Source organism: Pseudorasbora parva, chromosome 3, assembly GCF_024679245.1.
Source record: "Pseudorasbora parva isolate DD20220531a chromosome 3, ASM2467924v1, whole genome shotgun sequence".
NCBI classification, from domain to species: Eukaryota; Metazoa; Chordata; class Actinopteri; order Cypriniformes; family Gobionidae; genus Pseudorasbora; species Pseudorasbora parva.
The window spans coordinates 47341828-47368279 of NC_090174.1; the positions used below are offsets into that span (position 1 = coordinate 47341828).

The 26452-nt window shown below is 37.0% G+C and overlaps 1 protein-coding gene across 1 annotated transcript; it reads right to left on the minus strand.

The window, feature by feature from the left end:
- Window positions 1-220: 220 nt before the first annotated feature.
- cds2 (CDP-diacylglycerol synthase (phosphatidate cytidylyltransferase) 2) lies at window positions 221-25080 on the minus strand. Its single transcript, XM_067439234.1, has 13 exons — window positions 24911-25080; window positions 19617-19756; window positions 19273-19369; window positions 16226-16323; window positions 12030-12169; window positions 10073-10131; window positions 9466-9548; window positions 9222-9309; window positions 8543-8611; window positions 8299-8451; window positions 7901-8020; window positions 7188-7291; window positions 221-3850 (listed from the first exon to the last, which is right to left on the minus strand). Exons 1-13 carry the CDS (start codon window positions 24974-24976, stop codon window positions 3718-3720), a joined length of 1350 nt encoding a protein of 449 aa, XP_067295335.1. The 5' UTR covers window positions 24977-25080; the 3' UTR covers window positions 221-3717.
- Between the last annotated feature and the right edge of the window lie 1372 nt (window positions 25081-26452).

Here is a 26452-nt window from a genome sequence, read left to right on the forward strand (position 1 = left end):
AGGCTACAACTGTACAGGATGTAGGCTACATCAATCAATAGGGCCACCTTCATCTCAGACATTTGTCATCATTCTCTTGGTGAGATATGCACAATGCAGACCTTCTGAAACTATTTTAACATCACACAAAACTGTTTCCGTCATAATTTTTTTTTTTAAATGCATCAGACAAAAAAAAAAAAAAAAAAAGGAAGTCCAAACAGCAGGAGGAAGAGATCAATTGTGGATGTGGATATACATATATGCTGCATGAGCGTTCCTCTTTATTAACATTTACAAATGAGCAAATCACTGTACACAAAGCGGCAGGGAAAGCACATTTATCTGCTTTATCAAAAATTACAAAACAAAAGACATCAGAAATACATTATACTTAATGACAAAAACATGACCTGTTGTTCATTTGTTCAACAAAAGCAATTAGTTTTCTTCCCAAAGGCAAAAACATATTTTTACTTTAATGAGTAACACTTTACAGTCTTGTTAGCGCATTAACTAACATTAACTAATAATGAGCATGTATTTGTTATAGTATTTATTAATCTTTGTTAATGTTAGTCACAAAATAGCTTATACTGTAGCCCAATTGTACACAAAATAACACAGGCTACAAACCTATAATGTATTAGTAAATTTTGAAATGAACATTAACTAAGATTAATAAATTCTTATTGCATTGTTAGTTCAAGTTAACCTCTGTAGTAAACTAATGTAACCTTATTGTAAATGTAATGCTAATGAACAAATCGCCAGAAATACAGAGAGCACAACTGCACTGCAGTCAGTTTGACACCAAGAGACCGCTACATTCGCAACATTTCTAAGAAATATAAAATGTGGCAGTGTTTAGGGAAACAGAACAAATGTATCAAAAAACAAAAAAACCTTGATTAGATAGTGTCAACCACACACACCCCCACACCCACACCGCCCTCTATTGGCTATGAATGGCACGCGCAAGAGACACTTTTTTTAGCAAGCGCTGAACGAGGGAAGCTTGATCAATCTGTAAATTATTGACCACAGAAACAAGACAAGCCAGATTATTATTATTATTTTTAAAACATGCACTTAAGACTGTGATAAGTTTGTCTCTGCGTAAATGTTTAATATGGTCACCGGCTCCGCACTCAAGCGCACGTGTCTCGGGCAACTCTCCTGACTTCAGTGGTTACCCAGTAACACCACGGTTCTGTAAACTCTCTGTTGTATTGACTGGAAAACATTGCTCTGCTAACGTCTGGACTTTGTATGCTACTGTTTCAACACAGGGGCCTATACATACACAGAGCACACAATGGCTTAGAGGACTATTCACATACAGTAAAAGATAAGAATATAATCATCTCTACGTCAAACATATACTATATATTAATCATCTTATATAATAACATTGTAGGCTATTTAATTATAATAAAATCTATACATTTGAAAAAATCAAGACATTGAACTGAACTAATAAAGTACAACATTAAATAAAAAAAATGTTTAAAAAAAACTGCATCACTTAAATTAAGATTTAGAGCTTTTTTGTCAACTAAATTGAAAAACAAAACAAAACATGCATTTATAGTGGATGGTGAGGATATGAAGGGTCTTCAAATATAACATTGACTGGTGTGCTTATACGTCAGAAGTGAAAACCAACATTAAAAAAATCCTCATAAAAGACACGTACTTAAAGGTTTAATTCATCCAAAAAATAAAATTGTCATAATTTACTCACCCTTATGTTGTTCCAAACCTGTATGAGTTTCTTTCCTTTTAAATTTATTATTTTAAAGAACGAAAAAAGAAACTCATACAGGTTTGAATGGAATAACTTGAGGGCAAGTGATTTTTATTTTTGGTTGAACTATCCCTTTAAGGTTGTGAGTCTGTTGTAAGGTAATGGCTTGTTCTGTCTATTAAATAGCAATGCATTGCTTTTGACAGTGTCTTCTATTGGAAGAGGAAAATGTAACAGCTATAACTGGAAGCTCAGGTAATAAGCTGAATATTTATCTTTAAAGACCTGCGGGTATATGAAGAAAAAAAAACAAGTATAAAGTGCTCATGGATTTTTACTGCTGAATGTACCGTACATAAAGACTAACCTGAGCCCATTACAACCTCATTCAAGTTATTGTAGCACAACTTTTACTGTGCACTACTATTTTAAACCTGCTCGATAACACACATTAAAGGGACATTTCACCCAAACATGACAATTTGATGTTTATCTGCTTACCCCCATGGCATCCAATATGTAGGTGTCTTTGTTTCTTTAGTAGAACACAATTTAAGATTTTTAACTCCAACCGTTGCTCGTATCATGCATGTTAACATTTTTTGGGTGAACTATCCCTTTAAGGTTCACTTATGGCACGTGTTTATCACTGTAAAGCTGCTTTGAAAGAATATGTATTGTACAAAGCACCATATTTAAAAGGTGACTTGACTCAATGTGTATCAACATGTATTTGCGGAGAATAAAATACCTTAAGCAAGACACACTATAGTTATGACCCTTTATCCATGAGTTTACACAGTAGTAGGTGAAGGTAAAAACAAAACAGATGGAACAGAAATATAGACTTTGTTTCATGCAGCGAAAATAGTACAAAATGGTTTAACATGAAATGAATTTAAAACCAAAACAGTCATTGAGTTTTGATGGCTCAACTTGATCCTTAGCATTTAGCATGTAACAGTTCACAGACAAACACAAATAAATATATTTTATGCTTGACAAATATTGGCTTGTAACTGCTCATTGACAGTAGAACACTAGGAGAAAAAATAGAAATGAACAATAATTCTTGATCATTTAACATTCAGTGTCTCCAATTGGTATATTTCAGTGTAGAGTAACAACATATTATTATTAACTATGAACAACATTGTTACAATTAAAGTTTCTTCCTGTTCATTTGGCTTACAAGGATCGTTTCTGTGAAACAAACATTAAAGCCATGTAGAGGGCTATATAATTAAGTCTGATGAAGCTTGAACTTCCTCTCAAACATTGAATAATGAAATTTGAATATTCTCCATACTGTACCCTTAGAAAGTACAGTATACGTTTAATCTCATATAAATGACCTGTAACAGTCACCACCTATTGGGCTGAAGCACATCTTTGATATCAATGACCATATTGCTTTTAAATATTACAATAATATCAAAACCCAAGATTGGGGAAAGAAACAGGATGATTTTTGGGCCTTCAGTATAAATACAATCTTTTGTGAAACGTATGATGGCGTATGGAAAAAAAAAATGAAAAAAAGAACTAGACTGATGTTGAAATGACAGTGTGATGATCAGTGCATTAAAACAAATAAAACATAATAAACACTATAAAATACTCAGACAATCTATAGGTACGGAACATTTGTACACAAGTGGAATTGTACAACTGTAACAACAAATGTCAATGTCTTCTCAATATATATAATATTCTTTTGTGGCATAAGAGATAAACATAAAACGTTCCCAAAAAAATTAAATGACAAGCAAAAAACACTGATTTGTACACGCACTCAATCACTCTCTCTCGCAAACACACTGAAAATGGAATGACCCAAGGTTGTAGTTCAGTTTTCGGTTGTTTCCCTTCTTATGTTCCTCATCTCATCTCCCACTTCCATTCATGCCTGGATCTGTTTCCGTTGCACTCTCCTCCCTCCATCTATGGCTCACTCCGGTGGGATGTCCCTGGGGTGGTCGGAAAAGTTAGGCTGCTTCTTCTAGGGCAGGAAGCAGGCCTTTTTCTGTCAGATGAGCCTTGAGCGAGTTGAAGATGTGGAGCTGTTGGTCTAGTCTCAAAGCAAGAAGCTGTTGGATGACTTTAGAGGGGTTTGGCCCTCTAAAAGAGAGGAAATTTCAAAGCACAGTTTTTATGCTCTAGAAAAACTGTAAACTTACAAGATTGTAAATTACTATAGTCCTTGCAGTCTTTAAAAAACACAAACCTTGAACTTGCTTGATAGAATAATACTGATAGAATTAGTGTCAGCACACTTTTTCAGCAGCATTTGTTATGGAAGGCCTTTTTTCCATTAATTTCTTCCCATAGTTTTTTTTTTTTTTTTTTTTTTTACAAAAGCCACTTCATTAAAGGCAGTATAAGACATGGACCAAGCTGATATGTGGAAATTTCTTTATAGCATAATGGTTAATGTTAGCCTAGAAATCTAGACGCACCCTAGCAGCAGCAAATCTAATCTGCCTCGAGTATCGTCTAGCAACTCTCAACACCTTCTGAGCTGTAAAAACCAAACTCTGGTCAGACCAATCACATCGTGTATAGAGACAGTGGGCGGGGCTTAACATGATGACGGCAGAGTTGCGCTTGCGTGTTACTAGTAAACACAGAAGCTGGCGAACGGCGGCCTTTCGAATCAGCTTTGACCGCGACTCTGGAAGACTTGGAGTTAAGCTTTTCTCTGAGAAAAGAACTGTGTGACAGGCAGCGGGGCGAGGGACCGCGAGAGCGGGCCGGTAAATAGTGTTGACGAGTGCCAGCTGCACACCGGTCTCGTCTCGCGGCCATGTGACGGGAGCATAAAAGGAGCAGCAAGGGCTGCGGAAGACGAGAGAGGACCAGGCCTGGAGTTTATGTTTAGTTTTGTTTTACGTGTGTTTGTGTTAGTGGGCAGTCGTCCGTGAAGTTTAATCTGTCAACTAGCTCTGCTACACCTTCCTTGCTCTGTTTTTTTTGAAGCGCTATCCAATTGCGTGCAGAGGGAGTTTGAAAGACAACCGTTTATCCCGCCCCTCGGATTGAGCCCTGTCAATGGTGAGTTTCCAGACCAAACATCTTGATGTGGATCTGGCTTGTCAGGCTAGGGTAATGTTTACTTTTTCACCTCAAATCCAGCTGTTAAACACTATTATTTTAATACTAAGTAAAATGTTTACTTGTTTTAACAATGTTACAAAAGGTTTATATTTTAAATAAATGCTGTTTCCTCAAAAATATTAAGCTGTACAACTGTTTTCAACACTGATAAACAGAAATGTTCACCAAATTACAAATATTAGAATGATGTAATGATTAGTAATGACTAATGAAGCTGAAAATTCAGCTTTGCCATCACAGGACTTATTTCCATTTTAAAAAATATTAAAAAATGATTGAACATTTTTAATAACATTTCACAATATTACTGTTTTAACTGTGTTTTTGATCAAATAAATGCATTGATGAGCATAAGAGGCTTCTTTCAAAAAGGGTTTGAAATATTTGATCGATCACAAAAGTTTTGATAAGTAGTGTATATCAAGGTTATTTTCGTAAACGAAAACTGAAACTAAGACTAAAACTATTGGTCAAAAAACATTTTCGTAAACTGAAATAAAATTTAAAAATCTGAATAAATAAAAAACTAAAACTAAACGAAACTAACTTCTCTTACTAAAAAACTAACTGAAATAAAATAATAATTAGCAAAAATAAATATTCGTTTTCGTTATTAATAAGCCCTATTTCATGTGGTGGAAAATCTGACTGTGGCGGTTGTGGGAGTGTCTGTATATTGCGCTACTGCGCGTGAGTGATCTGAGGAGATTAACCGCTGTCCTGTGACGGACGCGTGCAGACAGGCAACACATTGCCAGTCCTAAACGGCAGTTCACAAAGAACCAATGCGTCTGTGGCAGTGAAATGGGAAGTAACACAAGGTAATGAGATGCACGTTGAACTTCTTTTAACTTAAGCTCACTGTTTTAGAATGCCGTTTCTTACGCGACGAGAGACGCAAGCGCAAAAGTCAGCAACTAGTAGCAAGTACTAGCCTACTGTCCGTTTGATATTTCATGTTTTCATAATATTGACAGGCTCAAAGGTGTTATCATGATCATTTACTACTAATAATATTATTGTCTCTGTGGAGACATTTCCCCACAAAGTAGGGAATACCAGGACACACACACACGTTTGTTTCACTATATAAGTGAGGACATTGCATGGACTTCTAATGATTTTATATCAGGTTAATGATATTTTATATCCCCGGCCTAACCCAATCCCTCTCCCCAAACCTACCCATCCCAAGAACGTGCAAAACAATAGATTTAAATAAAAACATGTTTTGGCCGATTTATAAGCCTTTTTAACTAGTGAGGACCAGTCAAATGTCCTCACTAGTAAGTTATCATAATATTTTACTAGATAAGTGAGGACATTGGTCCCCTTTACAATTATAGCACAACACACACACACACACACACACACACACACAGGTTTGTTTCACTATAATATTGAGGACATTACATAGACTTCCATTGATTTTATATCAGGTTAATGATACTTTCTATCCCCTAACCTAACCCCTATCCCTAAACCTACCCATCACAGAAACATGTGCAGATTTAAATAATGTTTTGGCTGATTTATAAGCCTTTTAAACTAGTGAGAACCAGTCATCACTAGTGGGTCATTTTCATGTTTTACTATATAAGTGAGGACATTTGTGTCCTCACAAGTATTGCCAAACAAGGAACACACACACACACACACACAGCACAACAGTGTGTGTTGGCTGTATTCAGATGACTTTGTACTACTGAAGAAATTAAAATAAGCTTTTAATTGTTTAACAATATTTCATCTTTGTTATGAATGAGTTTGTCTGGAATTTATAATTTTTACTTTTATATTTTACGTTTCATTTATTTTGTTCTTTAAGATAGATCCTCTGAGTATTAGCCTATGTCAAAAATATCAAATATAATGTTTTAATATCAAAATATAATTTATTTCATTTTTAATCTCCAGATCGTTGTTTGTATAGGTCATAGTTTGACCCAACTTTATGCATGTTTTGTAAGACCTTCCTGGGTATAAACAATAATGCTTGTTTATCAAGTGATTTCACTTAAGGATGTTTAGTAAGATTAAACTCTAATCTGTGCAAACATTAAACTTTGCTGAAATTAAAAACCTTGATTTGGTCTCTACACTTCATTATGGTAACTCTGCTAAACTATAATTACTAAAACTAAAACTGAAACTAAATAAATAAAAACTAAATAGAAATGTATTTGCAAAATAAAAACTAAACTAAAACTAGCAAAACCATTTGTAAAACTAACTAAAACTAAACTGACATTTGTAGCAAAATTGAAAACGATACTGAAATAAAAACTAATTTCAAAAAGCAAAACTATAATAACCTTGGTGTATATAATAATGGTCCTACCTGATGAAGCTGGCGATGTAAACATTGACAAATGTGGCCATGAGGTACTGACAGTCAAAGCGGTCCATGATTCCTCCATGACCTGGAATGGTGTTTGCAAAGTCCTGCAGAGATGGACAACACAGAGACGGTATGACCAGAGTGTCGAACACAGGACAGGAAATCTACTTTGTGTCACATCTAAAGGCTTTTTCCCCCAAGCGGTACAGTACGGTACAAAATTAATGCCGTTTCCATTGTGAAAGTTGCGACTGGTACCCTAATTCCAAACCATACCGTACCACTTTTTTGGCACCCTTCCACTGGGGTATCTAGCGCAGTAGTCTGGTACTAAAGGGTGGAGCTAGACTCACGGCAGAACGTTGATTGTTTATCACTTGGTGAAGGTGAGCCTTAGCTCAAACAAAGCGTGTCTTCTTCTTGTGACAAACAGCCACATGCTGAGAAGCAAGAATCGTCGATCACTTCACATATCAAAAGCGTACTATTGGCGGTGGAAACGCAAGACGGATCAGGATTTATGGTCCCGAATCGTACTGTATTGAACTGTACTAAACCGTAACGCACCACTTGGTGGAAACCGAGTTACTGCATGGGCATTCCATTTAAATGATAACTTCACTTTAAAAGAAAGCTGTTGGTAAAAGTTAAGACTGAACCAGTATCAGATCTGTATGATCTGTGGGGGGACAAAAAACACCAAAATCGCCCACCTTGATTTTGAAGGCCCTTTTGAAGCCACTGGCGAAAAAGCCTCCAAAAGGTCCCATGATGGAAGCAAAACTAGACAGGGCGATGCTGTGGATTTGGAAAGGGTACAGCTTTACTGTGGTCTAAGAAGAAAGGAGAGAGATGAGAAATGCATAAGACACTGATTTAATTTGCATGCATTTTCAAAAGAAGGATTTGAGTTGCTTTTGTTTAAAACATTGTGTTTATCAAAGAATGTTGGCAGTGAGCATGAAGCAGAGCTGTGACAGATTCACAGTGAGTGGAGAGTCAGCAGATGGCAGTGTCTGAGCAACTGGTAAACACAGCCACACAAAAAAAGAGAGCAGGGGGAGGAGAGAACAGACCAAATGAGAGACATGAGGATTTAGACATGATTTACCCATCCTGTGATGGACTGAAGTACAGACGGCAGGCCGTAGTCCTGAAGCTGGAAGAGCTCAGACGGCTCGCAGTCCACTGTGAACCTGTTGGAGTCGTTGTTAAACTCAACTGGACACACAAAGTAGCTGTAACCGGCCATCACATACGACAGCTGGAGAAGGGCAGAAAGGTATTTGTTGTTTTTCAGATGCATCTCATTAATGGCTCGAGTACAAAGGTAAAAGAAGGTACTCATTACTCACTAGGATTCCAAAAACAATAGTGGAGAAGAAGCCACCGATAAACCCCTCCCACGTCTTTTTAGGAGACAACTGCAAAGAAACATCAGCATTAAGAGAAGTGTACTAACGATACATAACATTACACCAGAAGCCACAGAAAGTATTTAGACACTTTAGCCACAATCTAAATGTGTGTTATTGCGTTAGACAAAAGAAAAAAAAGCTGTTTTTTTTTCAAAGCAACACACACACACACACACACACACAAATAAATTCTCAAAAAATATTTTGTTGGTTTTTACATAATAAATTCACACATACTGTTCAAACTCAAGTATTTATTTGTCAGACATTAGTGGGTTATTTATAGTTAATGTGATGAATTACACTTGCTAAATTTTAATACACTAATATTTAAAGGTGTGCGTCACTAAGATATATATATATATTTAAGAAATAATACTTTATTTAGCAATGATGTATTACATAGATCAAAAGATACAGTAAATACTTTTATTTTTTTTAATATTACTTTTTTAATATTACTGTTAAAGTATTTTTTTTATCAAATAAATGCAGCCTTGGTTAGCAGTTTAAAAAGAAAATCTTACCAACACCAAACCGAGATAGTGTAAATATTATTAATATTTGATTTTTTAGTAATAAGGGATAGTTTATTTGGGATGTTAAAAACACAAACCTTGATGAGAGGGGTGCGACCGAAAAAGAAGCCAAACATGTAAGCCATGATGTCATTACAGATAACACAGGAGATGGGAACAATAAACCTGTGCACACAGAAACAGATTACCTTAAAACAAACAGACCACCTACACCAGAAAATCAACTGTATTGTTTCCAACATTCTGGGGTGACAGTATTGTAAAGTTTAAATGTGTAAAATGGTGTTTGATTGTGGTACACAGAAGGAGGCATCATCTTACCAGATCATCCCCTCAAACAGGTTATGAATGATTAAGTGGGACTGAGTCACCACAATCAGCAGGGTCACATGAGTCCAACCGAACTGGGGAGAGAGAAAGACGGGATGAATAGCTCTATTCACTTCAAATCTAGGACAAAAGGCAGTTCTATGACAAGAAAATGTGTAGGGTCTGTGGCCACCATGATTAATATCAGCAAACATGTCATGCAGGAGAAATACATGTTTATGTAAATACGTAAGAATGTGAATACAAAACAAGTACAAGTTCACTTTTTACGCATACTTTACGGGTCAATGGGAATTCCATCATCGGGAAGAGTGTGCGTACTGAACATACTTTGTATGCACAGGTTGCACATGCACATTTCATTTTTTCGCTGTATTTACATGGGATGAAACTCTTGGCAAGGTACCTCAAAACTGCGAATGCATCGAACGCCCGTGTATGTGCATGAGTCAGAAGAAGTATACTTTGCAAGGCTGCGCGTTCGACTGTGTGTGCACACGCTCGTTCGTATACGCGTGAAAAAAAGTTACGTGTACTAGGGGCTTTAGGAGTTGAACCTGTAGAACAAACTAAATGCCACATTAACACACTCACTCACCATGTAGAACTGCAGCCGATAGTGTTTTTTCACCAGGCTCAGAACAAACATGCAGAAGCCTGGAAAAGAAACAGACATCTAGTAGTCACCACATGTCTAAGCAACTATTTTTGGCCAGTCACACTGTCACTAATTATGCCCTGTTTGACAGGAGCCAACCAGTATTAAAGCATCCACACAGAAAAGACAATCTGAAACTACATAAATTAATAATCTGAAGTACATGGAAGGTTTATACATTTTTTAACAGTCTGCCTAACAAAGGAACTTTGACTAGCCTATTTGTCTTAATCTTGGACCATTTATGGATGATTTGTTTCAAGCAAGAGTGAGCACTGTAACCAAGTTCAGGCCATACAAATGAATACAGCACATTATGGATACTGGACATTATGCAATAAAATGCCATATGAGAGCATCTGAAAAAAAAAACACACATACGAACAAAACCTATGTGGAATGATTTTATTAAAAACAAAGTTTGTGTTTACATAATATTTGTGTGTGTGTGTGTGTGTGTGTGTGTATGTGTGTATATATATATGAACTTTTATTTTGGATGCGATTAATCGATTGCCAAGCACTAATTTGTATGTTTTTATCGTATTTAGATACCATTTTCACAGCGGTAATTTTTTATTATAGTGTTCGGTGTGTCATATGTTAACCCATTTAATCCCAAATTTTCCCCAGAGATGGCATATATTAATTTGTATGGTATTTTAAACAATATGGTATGGTATATTAAACAATCAATGTCAATTATGTAAAAAAATATATATATAATGAAAAAATGGGCTTTATGTCTGGTCTATATTGTGACTGGTGGTAGAACCTGACATTTTGTATATTTCGTAAAATCTGACATTTTGTATAGGCATTAACACCATAGACCTATCTATGGTGTTAATGCATATACAAAATGTCAGATCTCCAGCAGTTATTTTAAAGACTGGGTTAAATAGATGAAATTAGTGTTTTATTTAATTAGAAAAGATGTAAACTTTGTCAGGCTCAGTTCCAAAAATGGACAAAATAGCATTCCTATGCAGTAGTACAGCACAAATAAATAAAATGGATGACAAAATGACAAATTATAGGAAACCGGAAGGTAATTATTATAAACTTCATTATAAACTGACACAAAAAAATAAGGACAAGATGGATTGATAGACAGACAGACAGTATAATATGCCAAAAAGTGCATATCACATGCACATGGAAAACTGCTTACCATATGCAATTAACAACTAATTTTGGCGTATACATTCCGTCTGATATGAGCTATATAAAAATTTACTTGGTAAACCTGCCAGTCATTTCTGAGCTTTTACATCATCATTATGTTAAAATGGCAGTGCCAAGAAATAAATGTGTGTTGTCACATGACCAAACTACCCAACAATGCTAGACCTGCCCAGAACTCATGTAGACATGTTACATTTGCTTAATAATGATAGTTGCTTTTTATTACCACACTAAAATATGTGAGGAAAAGTTGTGGTCACAATTGTGAGCAGTGGGATTAAATATGTATTTTTTCCCCCTGATTCAATAAGCATTGTTCGATTCTTATTTAAACGGGTATTGTTAACATAAAATTGTTATATTCAAAAGAAAAATAACATTATGCTGCTTCTCATTTAGCTCAGAATGAAATCTGCTGTCTTGCATCTTTTTGTAAGAGAAAATGAGCGAGGGGTGCACAGACAGGCAGAAAGCCTAACCACATCCTGAATGACATGAACTTCAAGCTTATGAAAAAAACAACGCCCCAAAAAAGCGCAAGTACATCATCTAACTTTGCTTTCAGCAAAAGTGGGAGTTGTTGGACTGAGAAATAACATTGATAATTATTAGTTATAAAAATTCCCAAAGGCCTTTATGCCTCTAGAGTCTAGACAAACACCAATGATGAATTGAAGTACCATGCTTGTGTGACAGAGAAGGTTCTGACCTGTGAGGTATAGGGCAAAGGATATGAAGCGATGGTATTTGCTGAGGATGCGTAGAGGCTCCTCCCTCTGCACCAGAGTGAAGAAATAATCCGTCACCGTTTCCCCATAGAAGAAGTAGTTCACACACAACAGGAAGTACCTGACAAAAAACATTACAAATCAGCAGTCAGGTCTCATTATGACAAAGGCCTGTCACATGTATTAATTAATCAAAGTGTGTCTAATGCTTGTGAAAGCAATTATAATGCACCCATTTGATAGCAGATGATGTAGGAAACGGTTAGCTGACTAGGATTATAACCACATGGAAGAACGATGTGTTAGCTACACACAGCTGGATTAATGTAGAGAAAGGGTTCTACTTGTACATGATTTGCCAGATAACTAATCTACAAAACCTAAAAATCAACGTCAAAGAAAAGTTCACCAGACTTTTGAAACAGGATGAATCACACAAATATCATACTTCACCCTAAAACAGAAATTAGAAAGATATTTTGCATAAAGAAACTGAAGCCTAGATTTCATTGCACTTAAAAAAAAATTAACAGAAATTAAGATTTCATCTTTTCATTAAAGCTGCAGTAGGGAGTTTTTAGAAAACGTTGACTTAGCCTAAAAATTTGAACAAGCACAACTCACAGGTCACTGCCCCTGGCTCTGTGCTGCGCTACAGCCCTCCCTCCACAGCTCCTCCCCCTCCACAGCTCCTCCCCCATCACAAGCTCCTCCCCCAGCACCTCCTCCCCCTCGGCACCTCCTCCCCCTCGGCACCTCCTCCCCATCCGCAGCTCCTCCACCATCACAAGCTCCCCCTATCACAGCTCCTCCCCCTCGACAGCTCCTCCACAATCACAAGCTCCTCCCCATTACATCTCCTCCCATCACATCTCCTCCCCCATCACATCTCCTCCGCCTCGACAGCTCCTGCCCCTCCACAGCTCCTCCCCAGCTCTTCCCCATCACATCTCCTCCCCCTCCTCATCTCCTCCCCCTCCACATCTCCTCCACCATCACAGCTCATCCCCATCACATCTCCTCCCCCTTGACAGCTCCTCCGCCTTCACAGCTCCTCCCCTCCACATCTCCTTCCCCTCCCCCTCCCCCTCCACAGCTCCTCCCCCTCCACAACTCCTTCTCCTCCCCATCACAGCTCATCCCCCTCCCATCTCCTCCCCCTCGACAGCTCCCCCATCACAGCTCCTCCCCCTCGACAGCTCCTCCCCCATCACAACAGAGCCTACAATGCATCAAAAAAGTAATGTCACAGCTATAAAAAAAAAAAAAAAAGGTCTGATAAATAAGTTTAACTTTGTATGTACGTAATAAATTGAACGTTTTTTTTCTTCTTTTGGGGGTGAAATAGGACATTTCTTCATGAGATTCATTCAAAAAACAATAAATGTACTTAAAGGGGATTTTTTTCACACAGATTACCATTCCAGAGATTCTACACATGAACTGACATTTTGCATCAGCTGAACTGACAGTTTTGCCAAATTATATGTTTTTTTTGCCAAGTTAAAATATGTTTAAAATAGGGGTGCTCCGATTGATCGCCATCAGCCGATAAACGATTTGGGAAGACTGATTGGCGTTCTCTATAAAGGCTGATCTCATAAACCGGTCTCACGCCTGTTTCACACACACTCCGTATGTGGTACGTGTTGCAGTACGCATATGATGCAGGTGCAGCGCACGCTGTTGTGCTATAACCTATGCCGTGTTTGAAGTGTGCAACTAATCTGCAGCTGTACACCACAAACACAGCATTTATTCAATATTTTTATTTCAAATCCAAAAGGTGTTACTGAACATGGCTTGTCAGCATTGCAATTCTCTTTGTATACAGTGCATCCGGAAAGTATTTACAGCTATGAATACTTATGTACACAATTTATTTTATGTTGTCTTTATGGGGTATTGTTTGTAGAATTGAGGGAAAATAAAAATGAATTTACTCCATTTTGGAATAAGGCTGTAGCATAATAAAATGTGGAAAACAAGAAGCGCTGTGAATACCTTCCATGTGCACTGTACACTTTTTCATAGATGTCACATTTAAACGCAGTACATTTAAACAACATTTTATTCAATTTATTACTTATATATATATATTAGGGCCGGGACTCGATTAAAAAAAATAATCTAATTAATTAGAGGCTTTGTAATTAATTAATCGCATTTTAATTGCATATAAATATTTCACCTGAGAACAATGAGAAGTAATTTTTCACATGTATTTTTAGTATACCATTGAATAATGACTGAATACATAAGCTTAATCAACAAAATATTGTTTATTTATTTCAGTCCAGCAGACCAGCGCAATGTTTGCCAGTTTAGCAAAAGCATTTTTGTGATATTTGAGGCTCGATGTGCTGCGGTGATACGCGAATTCCTTGTTGTATAGCTTGCACACAAGCATGCTCTTGACGACGCTTCCATTCTTTCGTTTTTTAAAACTAAATTTCCCATCCACGGGGCCAAGCAAAGCGCTCTCATCAGCTTCTTCGTTCCATAGCTTCGTTCATGTTCACATGGTTTGTTGTTGTCGTGACTCCGGAGCGGAGAGCTAGTTGGTGTTCCAGTATAATTGGTCCGTCGAAACTCATTCATTGAAAAACGTTCCGCGGTGCAAAAATAAGTGTGGTAAAAAAAATTTTTTTTTTTTGCGTATTTAATTAACGCGTTAAAGTCACGTAATTAATTAATCTTAATTAACGCGTTAAAGTCCCGGCCCTAATATATATATATAGCCTAGTACTTTAGATTTATAAATTACGTTTCTCACGCAAGTAGCAAAACATTTAAACAGGTTACAGATTTTACAGATCTGTACAGATCACAGATTTTAAATTAAAACTTATAATAAACAAACAGCCAACTCTTGTCTTTTCTTTCGTATTTAAATCTTTTTACAAGAAATTCTGCAGGTCATAAAGAAATTAGTTTTTCCACCTCCAAGAATGGACGCGTGCTCTCTGTTATGTCTCCTTTATTTACCTTGCCAGGTAAGGTGTCGTTGTCTTTGCTTTACCCGAGGCAAAAAGTCATGTGTAGACTTTACATTATATACATTTGTGGTGAAATCACTAGATTTCCACATCAATAAATGTTTATTTTAATGTGAACAATGCGCTCACTTATGCGCTCACAATGTCACTTTAAATTTAGTCCGTGCAGCAGAGCGAAAAAATGACTTGGATGAGGAAACGATCGCTGCACTGCTGTATACGCAATCGTCGTGTAGTATACATGTAGTGACAGTCACAACAGCAAATGATCCGGCTGCTGTCTCGGTTTTTTCTTTGTCTTTTGTTGTTTGATTAACATTAATTATTGCTGCTCTTGAATGAGTAACTTTTGTAACCTTAATTGCAATGATGAATCTGCATTTCATTTCTTCAGGGAAGACCATCCAATACTATTTTACATTTGATTCCTTATTCAATTTATTTAGTATTTCTTACCTCAATACTAGACCTATCTGGAAAAATATTCGGTTTTATTATTATTATTTTTTATTGTGCTGTAAGTTGTAAAATCAAAAATGCACTGTATGATCAAACATTTAGGTAAGATATTTATATATTTTCTAAAAAATCTCTAAAAAATGGCCCAAATAAAAATTGGCCCTAAAAATCCTGATTGGAGCATCCCTTTACATAATTCTACATTATAAAAAGTAGGCTTCAAATAAATGTATATCGGTATCGGCACTGCTTCCTGTGATCGACGATCTGTGATTGGCTGATCGGAACACCCTTAGTTTAAAAAAAACCTTGAATTTCACAACTTTAAAAAGCATTCAGTGGGATTTTCACATGAATGAAACTTGGTGAATCTTTCCTGTGACATTTGAAACAAACTAGACTACAGTTTGACTGAGGCCTATACCAGAATGAATTCCTCATACCTCTATACAGCTGGTGATAGCATGTATAACTGGATGAATAAACAAGTGCAGTGGTTACCAATTTAAAACAGAAAATTAAAGAACTTCTAAGACATCGAGACAGTGCCATATTATGATAAGATGAAAGTGATGCCGGGAAGATGATGCCTCTAATTACAGGCAGTGCGCAATGGGAGAGAGACAGAAAGATCTGGAGTGACAGATAATGAGAACAGGGAGAGAGGGAGAGACAATGAGGCGTGAAAATGAAGGTAGCAGGTGTGTCGCAGGTCTCACCAGCTTAGTGTTCTGAACCAGGGCAGGTGGTAAGAGTGATACACACTGTAACCAATTGTGATGATCTCCTGGAAGCACTTGATCTGAACGCACATCACCTGTGGAAGACACGGAGGACAAGAATGTACAACCAACAGGCAATCACTCCAGTGTGCAACTGTCTAGCTGTTTTTGAAAGCAAGAATGCATATTGTGTATTGGCAGTAAATAAAGATTATTGTAAATAAAATATCAGTTATTGAGGATTATTCAAAATTAAACATCATTAAATGCATTGTCTGTAAAATTTGGATAATTAATTGTGGATACTCTTTTCCACTTATTTTTGGATTTTATGGTCGCACCAACTAGTGCTAATGTGGCAAATCAGTATTATTTCTATTTTATATGATATTTTATATTTTTACTTTTCAAATTTTAGTAATTTTGTTGTGGTTGTCATTATTAGCTTTTTTATATATTTCTATATAGCTTTAACGTTTAGTTTAGTTTTGTAAATATTATATATATATATACACAGGTCCTTTTCAAAAAAATTGCAAATTGTGATAAAGTTCATTATTTTCCATAATTTAATGATAAAAATTAAACTTTCATATATTTTAGATTCATTGCACACCAACTGAAATATTTCAGGTCTTTTATTGTTTTAATACTGATGATTTTGGCATACAGCTCATGAAAACCCAAAATTCCTATCTCAAAAAATGAGCATATTTCATCCGACCAATAAAAGAAAAGTGTTTTTAATACAAAAGAAGTCAACCTTCAAATAATTATGTTCAGTTATGCACTCAATACTTGGTCGGGAATCCTTTTGCAGTAATGACTGCTTCAATGCGGCGTGGCATGGAGGCGATCAGCCTGTGGCACTGCTGAGGTGTTATGGAGGCCCAGGATGCTTCGATAGTGACCTTAAGCTCATCCAGAGTGTTGGGTCTTGCGTCTCTCAACTTTCTCTTCACAATGTCCCACAGATTCTCTATGGGTTCAGGTCAGGAGAGTTGGCAGGCCAATTGAGCACAGTGATACCATGGTCAGTAAACCATTTACCAGTGGTTTTGGCACTGTGAGCAGGTGCCAGGTCATGCTGAAAAACGAAATCTTCATCTCCATAAAGCTTTTCAGCTGATGGAAGCATGAAGTGCTCCAAAATCTCCTGATAGCTAGCTGCATTGACCCTGCCCTTGATAAAACACAGTGGACCAACACCAGCAGCTGACATGGCACCCCAGACCATCACTGACTGTGGGTACTTGACACTGGACTTCAGGCATTTTGGCATTTCCTTCTCCCCAGTCTTCCTCCAGACTCTGGCACCTTGATTTCCGAATGACATGCAAAATTTGAGCAAAAGTCCAGTGCTGCTTCTCTGTAGCCCAGGTCAGGCACTTCTGCTGCTGTTTCTGGTTCAAAAGTGGCTTGACCTGGGGAATGCGGCACCTGTAGCCCATTTCCTGCACACGCCTGTGCACGGTGGCTCTGGATGTTTCTACTCCAGACTCAGTCCACTGCTTCCGCAGGACCCCCAAGGTCTGGAATCGGTCCTTCTCCACAATCTTCATCAGGGTCCGGTCACCTCTTCTCGTTGTGCAGCGTTTTTTGCCACACTTTTTCCTTCCCACAGACTTCCCACTGAGGTGCCTTGATACAGCACTATGGGAACAGCCTATTCATTCAGAAATGTTCTGTGTCTTACCCTCTCGCTTGAGGGTGTCAATGATAGCCTTCTGGACAGCAGTCAGGTCGGCAGTCTTACCCATGATTGCGGTTTTGAGTAATGAACCAGGCTGGGAGTTTTTAAAAGCCTCAAGAATATTTTGCAGGTGTTTAGAGTTAATTAGTTGATTCAGATGATTAGGTTAATAGCTCGTTTAGAGAACCTTTTCATGATATGCTAATTTTTTGAGAATTTTGGGTTATGAGTTGTATGTCAGAATCATCAGTATTAAAACAAAAGACCTGAAATATTTCAGTTGGTGTGCAATGAATCTAAAATATATGAAAGTTTAATTTTTATCATTACATTATGAAAAATAATGAACTTTATCACAATATGCTATTTTTTTGAGAAGGACCTGTATATTACTGAAATTTGTAATAGCTTTAGATAACTAAAGATAAGACTAAGAAAAAAGATTTATTCAAGAGTACTTGCTTGCCTATAACAGAGCTCCTAACTACACTAATAACTTTGCAAAGTACTCAAAATGAATAATTATGCATATTTTATACTGTTGATTAAATCGCTGTGATACCTAAATTAATTGAGCTTCATAATATCAATTTCATATTGAAAAAGAACTACTGATTTGAGCATGTAGTGCATTTTTTATACATATTTATACATATAGACTTCAATAGTTAGCAGTTGTAACATAAAATACTTATCGCTGTAATATCTGTAATATATGACAGCTAGATCATAAAACAAAGTAGACACTTATTATTCAGTGAGGTCTCATAAGCACATCCGCAGGCCTTATACAGCAGCTCAGCTGAGTAATAATGTTTAATAATGTTAACAGAATAAACAACATATGTGCTCATCTGTCATGTGCAAAAAACAAAACCCCAAAGAGGCAATATCTCAAAATTAATTGGTTTATGACTCTCCTATGAAATATTATCTGCAATATTTGTATAACCTGGAATCTGGCACTCTCCTTTATTTCCCATTAGTCTCATAAACTCTATAAGACCATGATACACCAGAAAATTGGTTGATGATTTTAGAAATTACCAACAAAATGTTCTTATATAAATGTCTCTCTGCTTGCATATGTAGCCTAGACTTAATTTACTCTTATCGAATTATCGGTGTCATGATTATCAGGTGGGTTATAAGACTAATGAAAGTGTAAATTCAACCAAGGTGCAAAAGAGACAGGAGGCAGTAGACACAAATGAATCATGTGAAAATAAACACTGAACGTTTGACGCTGCATTTGGAAGCTTCAAAACTAGCTGTAAACAATATGGCATCTGAGCAGCTTGTTTTTCTATGTGCCTTAGTGTCTACATCAACGGGAAGAGAAGATACTCACAATCATCATCAGCACAATCGGACCCAAATAAATAATGAAAAAGAAGAAGGAGATCATAGCCAGAGTCAGGATGCCCCTCACCCACCAGTTCCTCCATCTGCAGGCGAGACAAACCCATTAACGTAAAGCATATTGGGTGGAAACATAATCTTCCTAATGCAAGGACTAAAGGCTCTGATGGCCCTTTTATTGAATGAATCCTCTGGTGTTCACAACAACATATGAATAATCCATATCGGAGTAGAACACTTTATATTACGTGACATGCAAATTGCAAATGCATTCTAACTCATGTTAAGTCATGTTAATTTGATTTTAATTATTGTTGATTTAGAGACATTTACCGTGAGGAAAGGCCTGAGAGGGCTTTGTTGAGAACCTCTGGTGTGTCATCGGCAGAAACGGGAACCTCAGGAACCCCAGAGTCTGATTTAGTCTCGTTGTCAGAGGCTCCATCTCTCTCCTTGCCCTCGGTCTCAGAGCCCTGGAAATGGTTGGAAAGAAAAAACAAATACAGAACATATGAATTCATAAGAATAGAAAAATAAGAAAATATTTTTACACTGTTGAGATTTCCATTTTAAATAAATGTTATTCTGAATTTCTAGTATTCATCAAAGAATTGAAATGCATCGCTGTCTTCACAAAAATATTAAGCAGCACATACGTTTGCAACAATAAGAACTTTTTAATAATAAAAATAGTTTCTTGAGCAGCAAATCAGCACATTAGAATGATTACTGAAGGATCATGTGACAAAGACTGGAGTCATGATGCTGAAAATTTAGCTTTGACATTACAGAAATAAATGAAAAATATTTTTTGTAATAATTTTCACATTATTTCAGTTTTTACTATATTTTTGGTCAGATAAATGCAACCTCTGTGAGTATAAGACTGACCCAAATGTTTGAACGGTAGTTTACGAAGCACAGATGTGCTCATTCTTGGGGTTTTTTTCCAGAATCGTGAGCAAACATTTTTTAATTGCCTCTTTTAATTGTTTTATTGGGCTGTTCAAACTGAGGACATTGCAAAAGTTGTTTGAAAGCATGAATTAACGGTTAACACAACCCCATGTAATGTTTAGGTTATATAAGGCAGCATCTGTATCTAACAGGCCTGTGTGTGTGCTGTACACAATTACAAATGACCTGCCTTCATCACCATAGCAACAGGCTGTCATTATCAGATGGGGCAGCGCCAGTTGGTCGAAGTGTTACGATTGTTCAAGAAAACACTTTTTTTCTGTCTGACATAAATAATTTGGATCGGATTGTGAAGAGCGCCCTCAAGCTAACAGACACATATGTGGCAGTGTCCAGATACAGAAGGATCCAGGGTTTCCATGGAGACGGACTACATCCTGATATTCAAGATGCCAGAGTTAAAAATACCCTCCCTCGTCCCGCCCACCTCCTCCCCCGTCTCTTAAACTCCCCACTGACTGCAAATAGCTCATCAGGAACTGAGAACATCCTACTTTTCCTAAGAGAGACATTTTCAGACTTCCTGCCAGATTCGGCCCTTGCACGCCTCAGAGTATGGGCAAAACTTCGAAGAAATTGGCAGACAGCAGCATTAGTTCTCTGGAAATGTTCCCTGACAAATACAACATCATTGACAACCTGATGTAAGCTTGTGTTAAATGTGTCACAAATGAATCATTCAACATAATGTGTGACAGTATTTGATGTTTGAGTAGGAAAAACAAACTGTCAGGAAAACAAACTGACATTGCAAGTTTGCACAAGACGCATTTTGCCCCTAGTGGCAGATGTACTGAACTTTTAAACCGGACGTGAAGCAGCCATTACCCTCTGCATTTTCACCATGGTAAAATTAATTTATGAATGAATAAATCCACACACACACACAAAAAAAAAAAAACTAAAAATCGCCATAAATCAACAAATATAAAGTAACTTACAGTTTAACTTGCAACACTCACTATTGCAAATAAGTATTATTCATATAGAACCGTCATTTACAGACAGAGCATTTTGAAATAATTTACTTGTGGTTTGTGATTTAGCTGCTGTCATATATAATACAGCTGAGCTCACTGCTTCATATTTCTATAAAATATTGTCCATAAACTTTCCATTAAACTGTGCCTCATTTACAAAACAAAATGCTCTGAACAAACATATATTCCTTCTATCCATGACACAATTAAAAAAATAACCATCCACTTGTTCCTGATGATGGGATCCTTCTAAAGTCACTACAGAAATTAGAAAATTGTAATGAAAATATTAAATATTACAATGTTTACGTTTGATGTGACACTATGTTCACAAGTGTAGGCAAGTGTCAGCTGTTAAGCAACTGAACACCAGTGGGCGGGGCATATGGTGGGATATAGCTGCGTCTCAGGAGACCAGAAGTAAAGCTAACCTTAGATTCGAATGTGCCTTGGATGCCTTACTACCTTGAAATGTGTCCTGTGAAGGCAGCATTTTCCAGGTTTCGGATGCAGCCTTCTGCTTAAGTCAAACTATTGTCTTGCTCTGGAGGTAGGTAAAGTCAAACCAAAATGTATTCAGAAACCAAATGTATTAAAATAATTATTCAGACACTTTGACCTGACCATGTTTTGCTAAAGTTTTATTTCTTTAATTGCTAATGCAACCTTTTACATCACAGACTGAACAAAAATAAGCATTGCTTGGTAATTGGTTGACCTAAATTGATATTATCTAATCGTGTACTTAAATGTAACAGCTGATTTGTTGATTGTAATTTATTACACACCTTTCTATAAAAGTTATTCTGACGTTATCAAGATGAATTCGTTCTGAAACAGTTTAACTGAATATTTTATTACAATTTCTAAACTATAGTGAATAAACTGTGATAATGGGAGAAAATGTTGAAGGTGTCTGAATACATTTTGGTTTGACCATGCAAATGTGTTTGCTCATGTGATGTCAGAAATCCCACAATATCAAACAAGTTTGATTAAATAAACTCTTTGTTTATAATAAGTAGGACTTTTTAAGCTATGCCATTTGCAGGATGTATTAATGGTTATGTTGGTAATTCTCACTTTGATATTCTCTATTCTCATAGTTTTGGTTAGAATACATCACATTTGTTTCTACTTCAATGAATTTGAAGCCTAAATCGGGTCTGAAAATTCTGCATACACATATGATTGCAATTCCTTTACCACTCTCCATTGGAAATAAACAACTGGTCTGTCATATATCAGAGATGGTAAAAAGGCAGCTTAACATCCTCATACAATATAACACCAGGACATCCTTCTTCTAATTTCAGCTACATTCCTGTTTAACAGGTGTGTGAAATCTAGCAAACAACAACAAAACGTTCCCTAAGCAAACAATTTACAGCAGAATGGGCCATACTTAGCTCAGTCACAGCGACTTTAAACGTGGCATTGTCATAGTAAACCACCCACCCAGTAAAATTATTTGGTCTGCTGTGGACGAATTTGACTACTGTGCACAAATACCAAATCTAAACCCAAATGATGAATTGAAATGGCAACTGACAATAGGGAAGCTGTTATAGCAGCAAATTAACTATTAACAACCATTGTTTTGACATGAAATATTAATCAAGACAAGCACATATGGGCGAGGAGTAGCCCACATTTTTGACCATGTAGTGTCAGTGCACTTCTAAACTTAACAGGGACACAGTGGCTTTCTCTATTTCATTACAATGGCATAGTTTTAGCCTAACGTAATAAACTCAGCAGGCCTCTCTCACCTCTCATTTGAATTCATAAAATTCTTTGACTCTCACAGCAACACAAATGCTTATCTGTGCAATTTCCTGAGAAATTGGTTTTAAAAAAATCCCATGGAAAAAAAAGAAAAACCTAAAGAGATAGTTCATACAAAAATTTAATTTCTGTGATCATTACTCACCCTCGTGTCATTCCAAACCTCTACGACTTTCTTTCTTGTGGACTAACATATTAAAGTTACTTTTGAAGAAAAGTTAATGATCACCAAAACTGTTTGGTCATCACCAACATTCTTCAAAACATCTTCTTTTGTGTTCCACAGAAGAAAGAAAGAAAGTCACAGGTTTGGAACAAAATGAAGGTGAGTAAATGATGAAAGATTTTCATTTCTAGGAGAAATACCCCCTTTGAAATGAAATCAAAATCTGAGAAGCAAAAAGAAAAAGAAAAACAGCGTAGTTTATGCCTTGATGTAATTATCCAATCAATCATCAATATATTTTTTAAACACAAAACCAATGTAGTTGTGTTTAAAAGTATTGAGTATTCTCTTTCATTTTAAATTTTGTTATATAATGTAAAATAAACTGTCATAATAACTTTTTAAAAAAAACAAAGAGACAAAAAAATGATAGTTATGGTTTATAGATATGACATGGTTACATTTGCCTGACTTCTGATATACGAATGAATTCAGCAGAAGGTTTAATTTGCATCATCCAGTATCTTAGTCTCACGTGTTCCAGATGAATGAGTCTATTTAGCATGATAGAGAGACCCTGTCACTAAACTAGCAAGCAACGTTATAATTACAGGGTTTTTCTTTCAACAGCAACACCAGCGTGCCGGCAGCCCTAAAGATAGAAGGGGGCTATTGTGCTTATTTTGTCTTTTGAAATAAAATTATTACAGAAATACAACAGGAGGAACTTGAAAGTTAGATGGTGAACCACACAAACCGAATGACAAAAAAATGTAATATTGACCAAGGATATTTACAGATAAAGCCTGTACAAGACAATTTGCCCTAGAATTCCTTAGATAGTAGTTCTTTCAATAACATTATCATATCCTACGGACAAAACCTGCCCTTCGATGCTCAAAAATGGAAAGACAAATACACAAGAGTGCAAATGACTTTCTTCCAGAGCTGCTGTACAGCCGAAAAAATCTTGTGTCATTCATTTCACTGTAATGCTGCGTTTAAATCTTGTTTTGTAAAAAGCGCCAGGAAAATAAAGGTAAATTGTATCCACAAATATTTGCTATTAGCTTAGTATTAGTCACTCAAATGAGTTTTCTTTATAAATTGTGATCTTGCTGTAATGTTTGAGCCCATGCCTACAGGTCAGAGACTGTTGACTCACCCATCTGCCCACGTCTCTCTCGTTCTCCATGTTTTCCACACAGTATGAAGATCAGTCCATGCACTCAGTCCAGATATCCTCTATTTCTGCTGAAAGCACAGCTTATGCTGAGTTTAACCTCACTGTCCTAAACTGAACAGTGCAGGGATTGTTCATGCCACTTAACTTCATTTCAGCAACATAGCACTGCAAGAAATACACTGGGGCCTGATAGGTGTGTTTTGTTTAGTTGGGACACAATCTCGAGACCCCTGATGATGATGATGATGATGATGATGATGATGATGATGCTTACATTCTCTCCACGAGCTCTAATCTGCTACATTACACACAAAGTCTTGAGCGCTAGAAACTACAATCATTCACCAAAAAACAGCGTATTAAAGGTTGCATTCGTGCTGTGACATAACACTTACACGAGGGATCCAGAAACGTAACGAGTGACAACCCCAACCCCTTTTTTTTCTCTATCACCATGAATGACAGCTTGTAGCTCATATGATAGCTAGAACAACACACATCTCTCCACATCTTTCTCTTTATTTCGTACCTTATCCTCCGATTGCTGATGCTGCAGCTCTTTTTCAGTCGCTCCCCGGTGTCGTAATTCTGTCATGGTGGGCTCGGTTTGTTGAAAATAAAGGCCTGATGAAGTAACGTTAGCAATCTTCGGGGGTTGCAGTTCGTTTTCAATGATTGTTATTGGGACTAGAAAGGAGCGACTGCGCATGCGTGCTCCAGCGGGGGCGGGTGGATGAGCGCCCTCTAGTGGCCAATGTCGGAAAGACACGCAGATAAACGGATATGATTGATGTCGGAGGTTTCTGTGAAACAAAAGTAGGCGTTTTTAAATGTGGGGGGTTGGTTAAACTGATGGGTGTTTACAAACACAAAATGATAAAGGCGGGCGTACACGGTGCGATTTTTGCTGTCGTACGAACTCGCAGACGATTTTTTTTTTCTCGGGAGAAATCGCGTGGACAACGTGGATGCTCGTATGGTCGCGGCTCGCACCGTGTGAGAGGAAATACGAGACGAGCCGAGCACGTTAAGAGCACCTCCCGACCTTACGATCATTTTTAAACATGTTTAAAAAGTTCGGGGAGTCGGCCCGATTTTTACCAGCTGTCCCCTATTGCCAAATCATGCACAAGCACGTCACATAGGCTCAATCTATATGACTAGCTCAGTGGCTGCCACATACTGCGTTCACTCACACACACACACACACTTTCTCTCTCTCACGTGCACTCTTCTCTTTCCCTCTGGTTGTTTCGGTTAAAAGGAATGGCTGTTCTCTGCTTTTCAACAAATCATTTTCACACCTTTTATCTTTATTTTTTTGTATATAAAGCCATAGCAGCAACATTGAAAGCTCCGGTGTCTGTGTTACATGAAAACTCGTGTGATCGCGGCCGGCTCGCGGTGCAAACAGTCGTGCCGTGTACCAGCTGATTTGATGCGATGATCAAATTAAATGACTCGTAGCGTCTGCAATATCTCACGACCTTCCGAGTGTCCGAATTCGCACAGTGTACGCCCGCCTTAACGATCAATTTCACCCGACCCCACCCCTAAACACTGTGACGTGGGCAAATCAGGTAACGAGGTGAAAAAACGCCCCTCTGTATATGGCCTTGCACTGCAGAGATATATGCTTGATAGACGATGGACATTTATGGTTATTATTTTTGTTGTGTTAATTAATAGGAGATTTGTGAATTATAATTACTTAACTTAATTTAGGTTTGTAAGGTATGATATATATATATATATATATATATATATATATATATATATATATATATATATATATATATATATATATATATATACATACACACACACACACACACACACACACACACACACACACACACACACACACACACATTCATCCTAAGCTAAACATTTTTAGCAGAATTATATAGTCTACTGTAACCTCTCACTTATAAATATAGACCAATTTTATATAATACGTTGAATGAATTGTTAGAATGTATTAATTTGCATAGCCTATATTTAGTAGTATTTTACATTAACTAAGCTTTTTCAAAGAAAGACGACAGACGATGTATACAGTAGGCTTTAC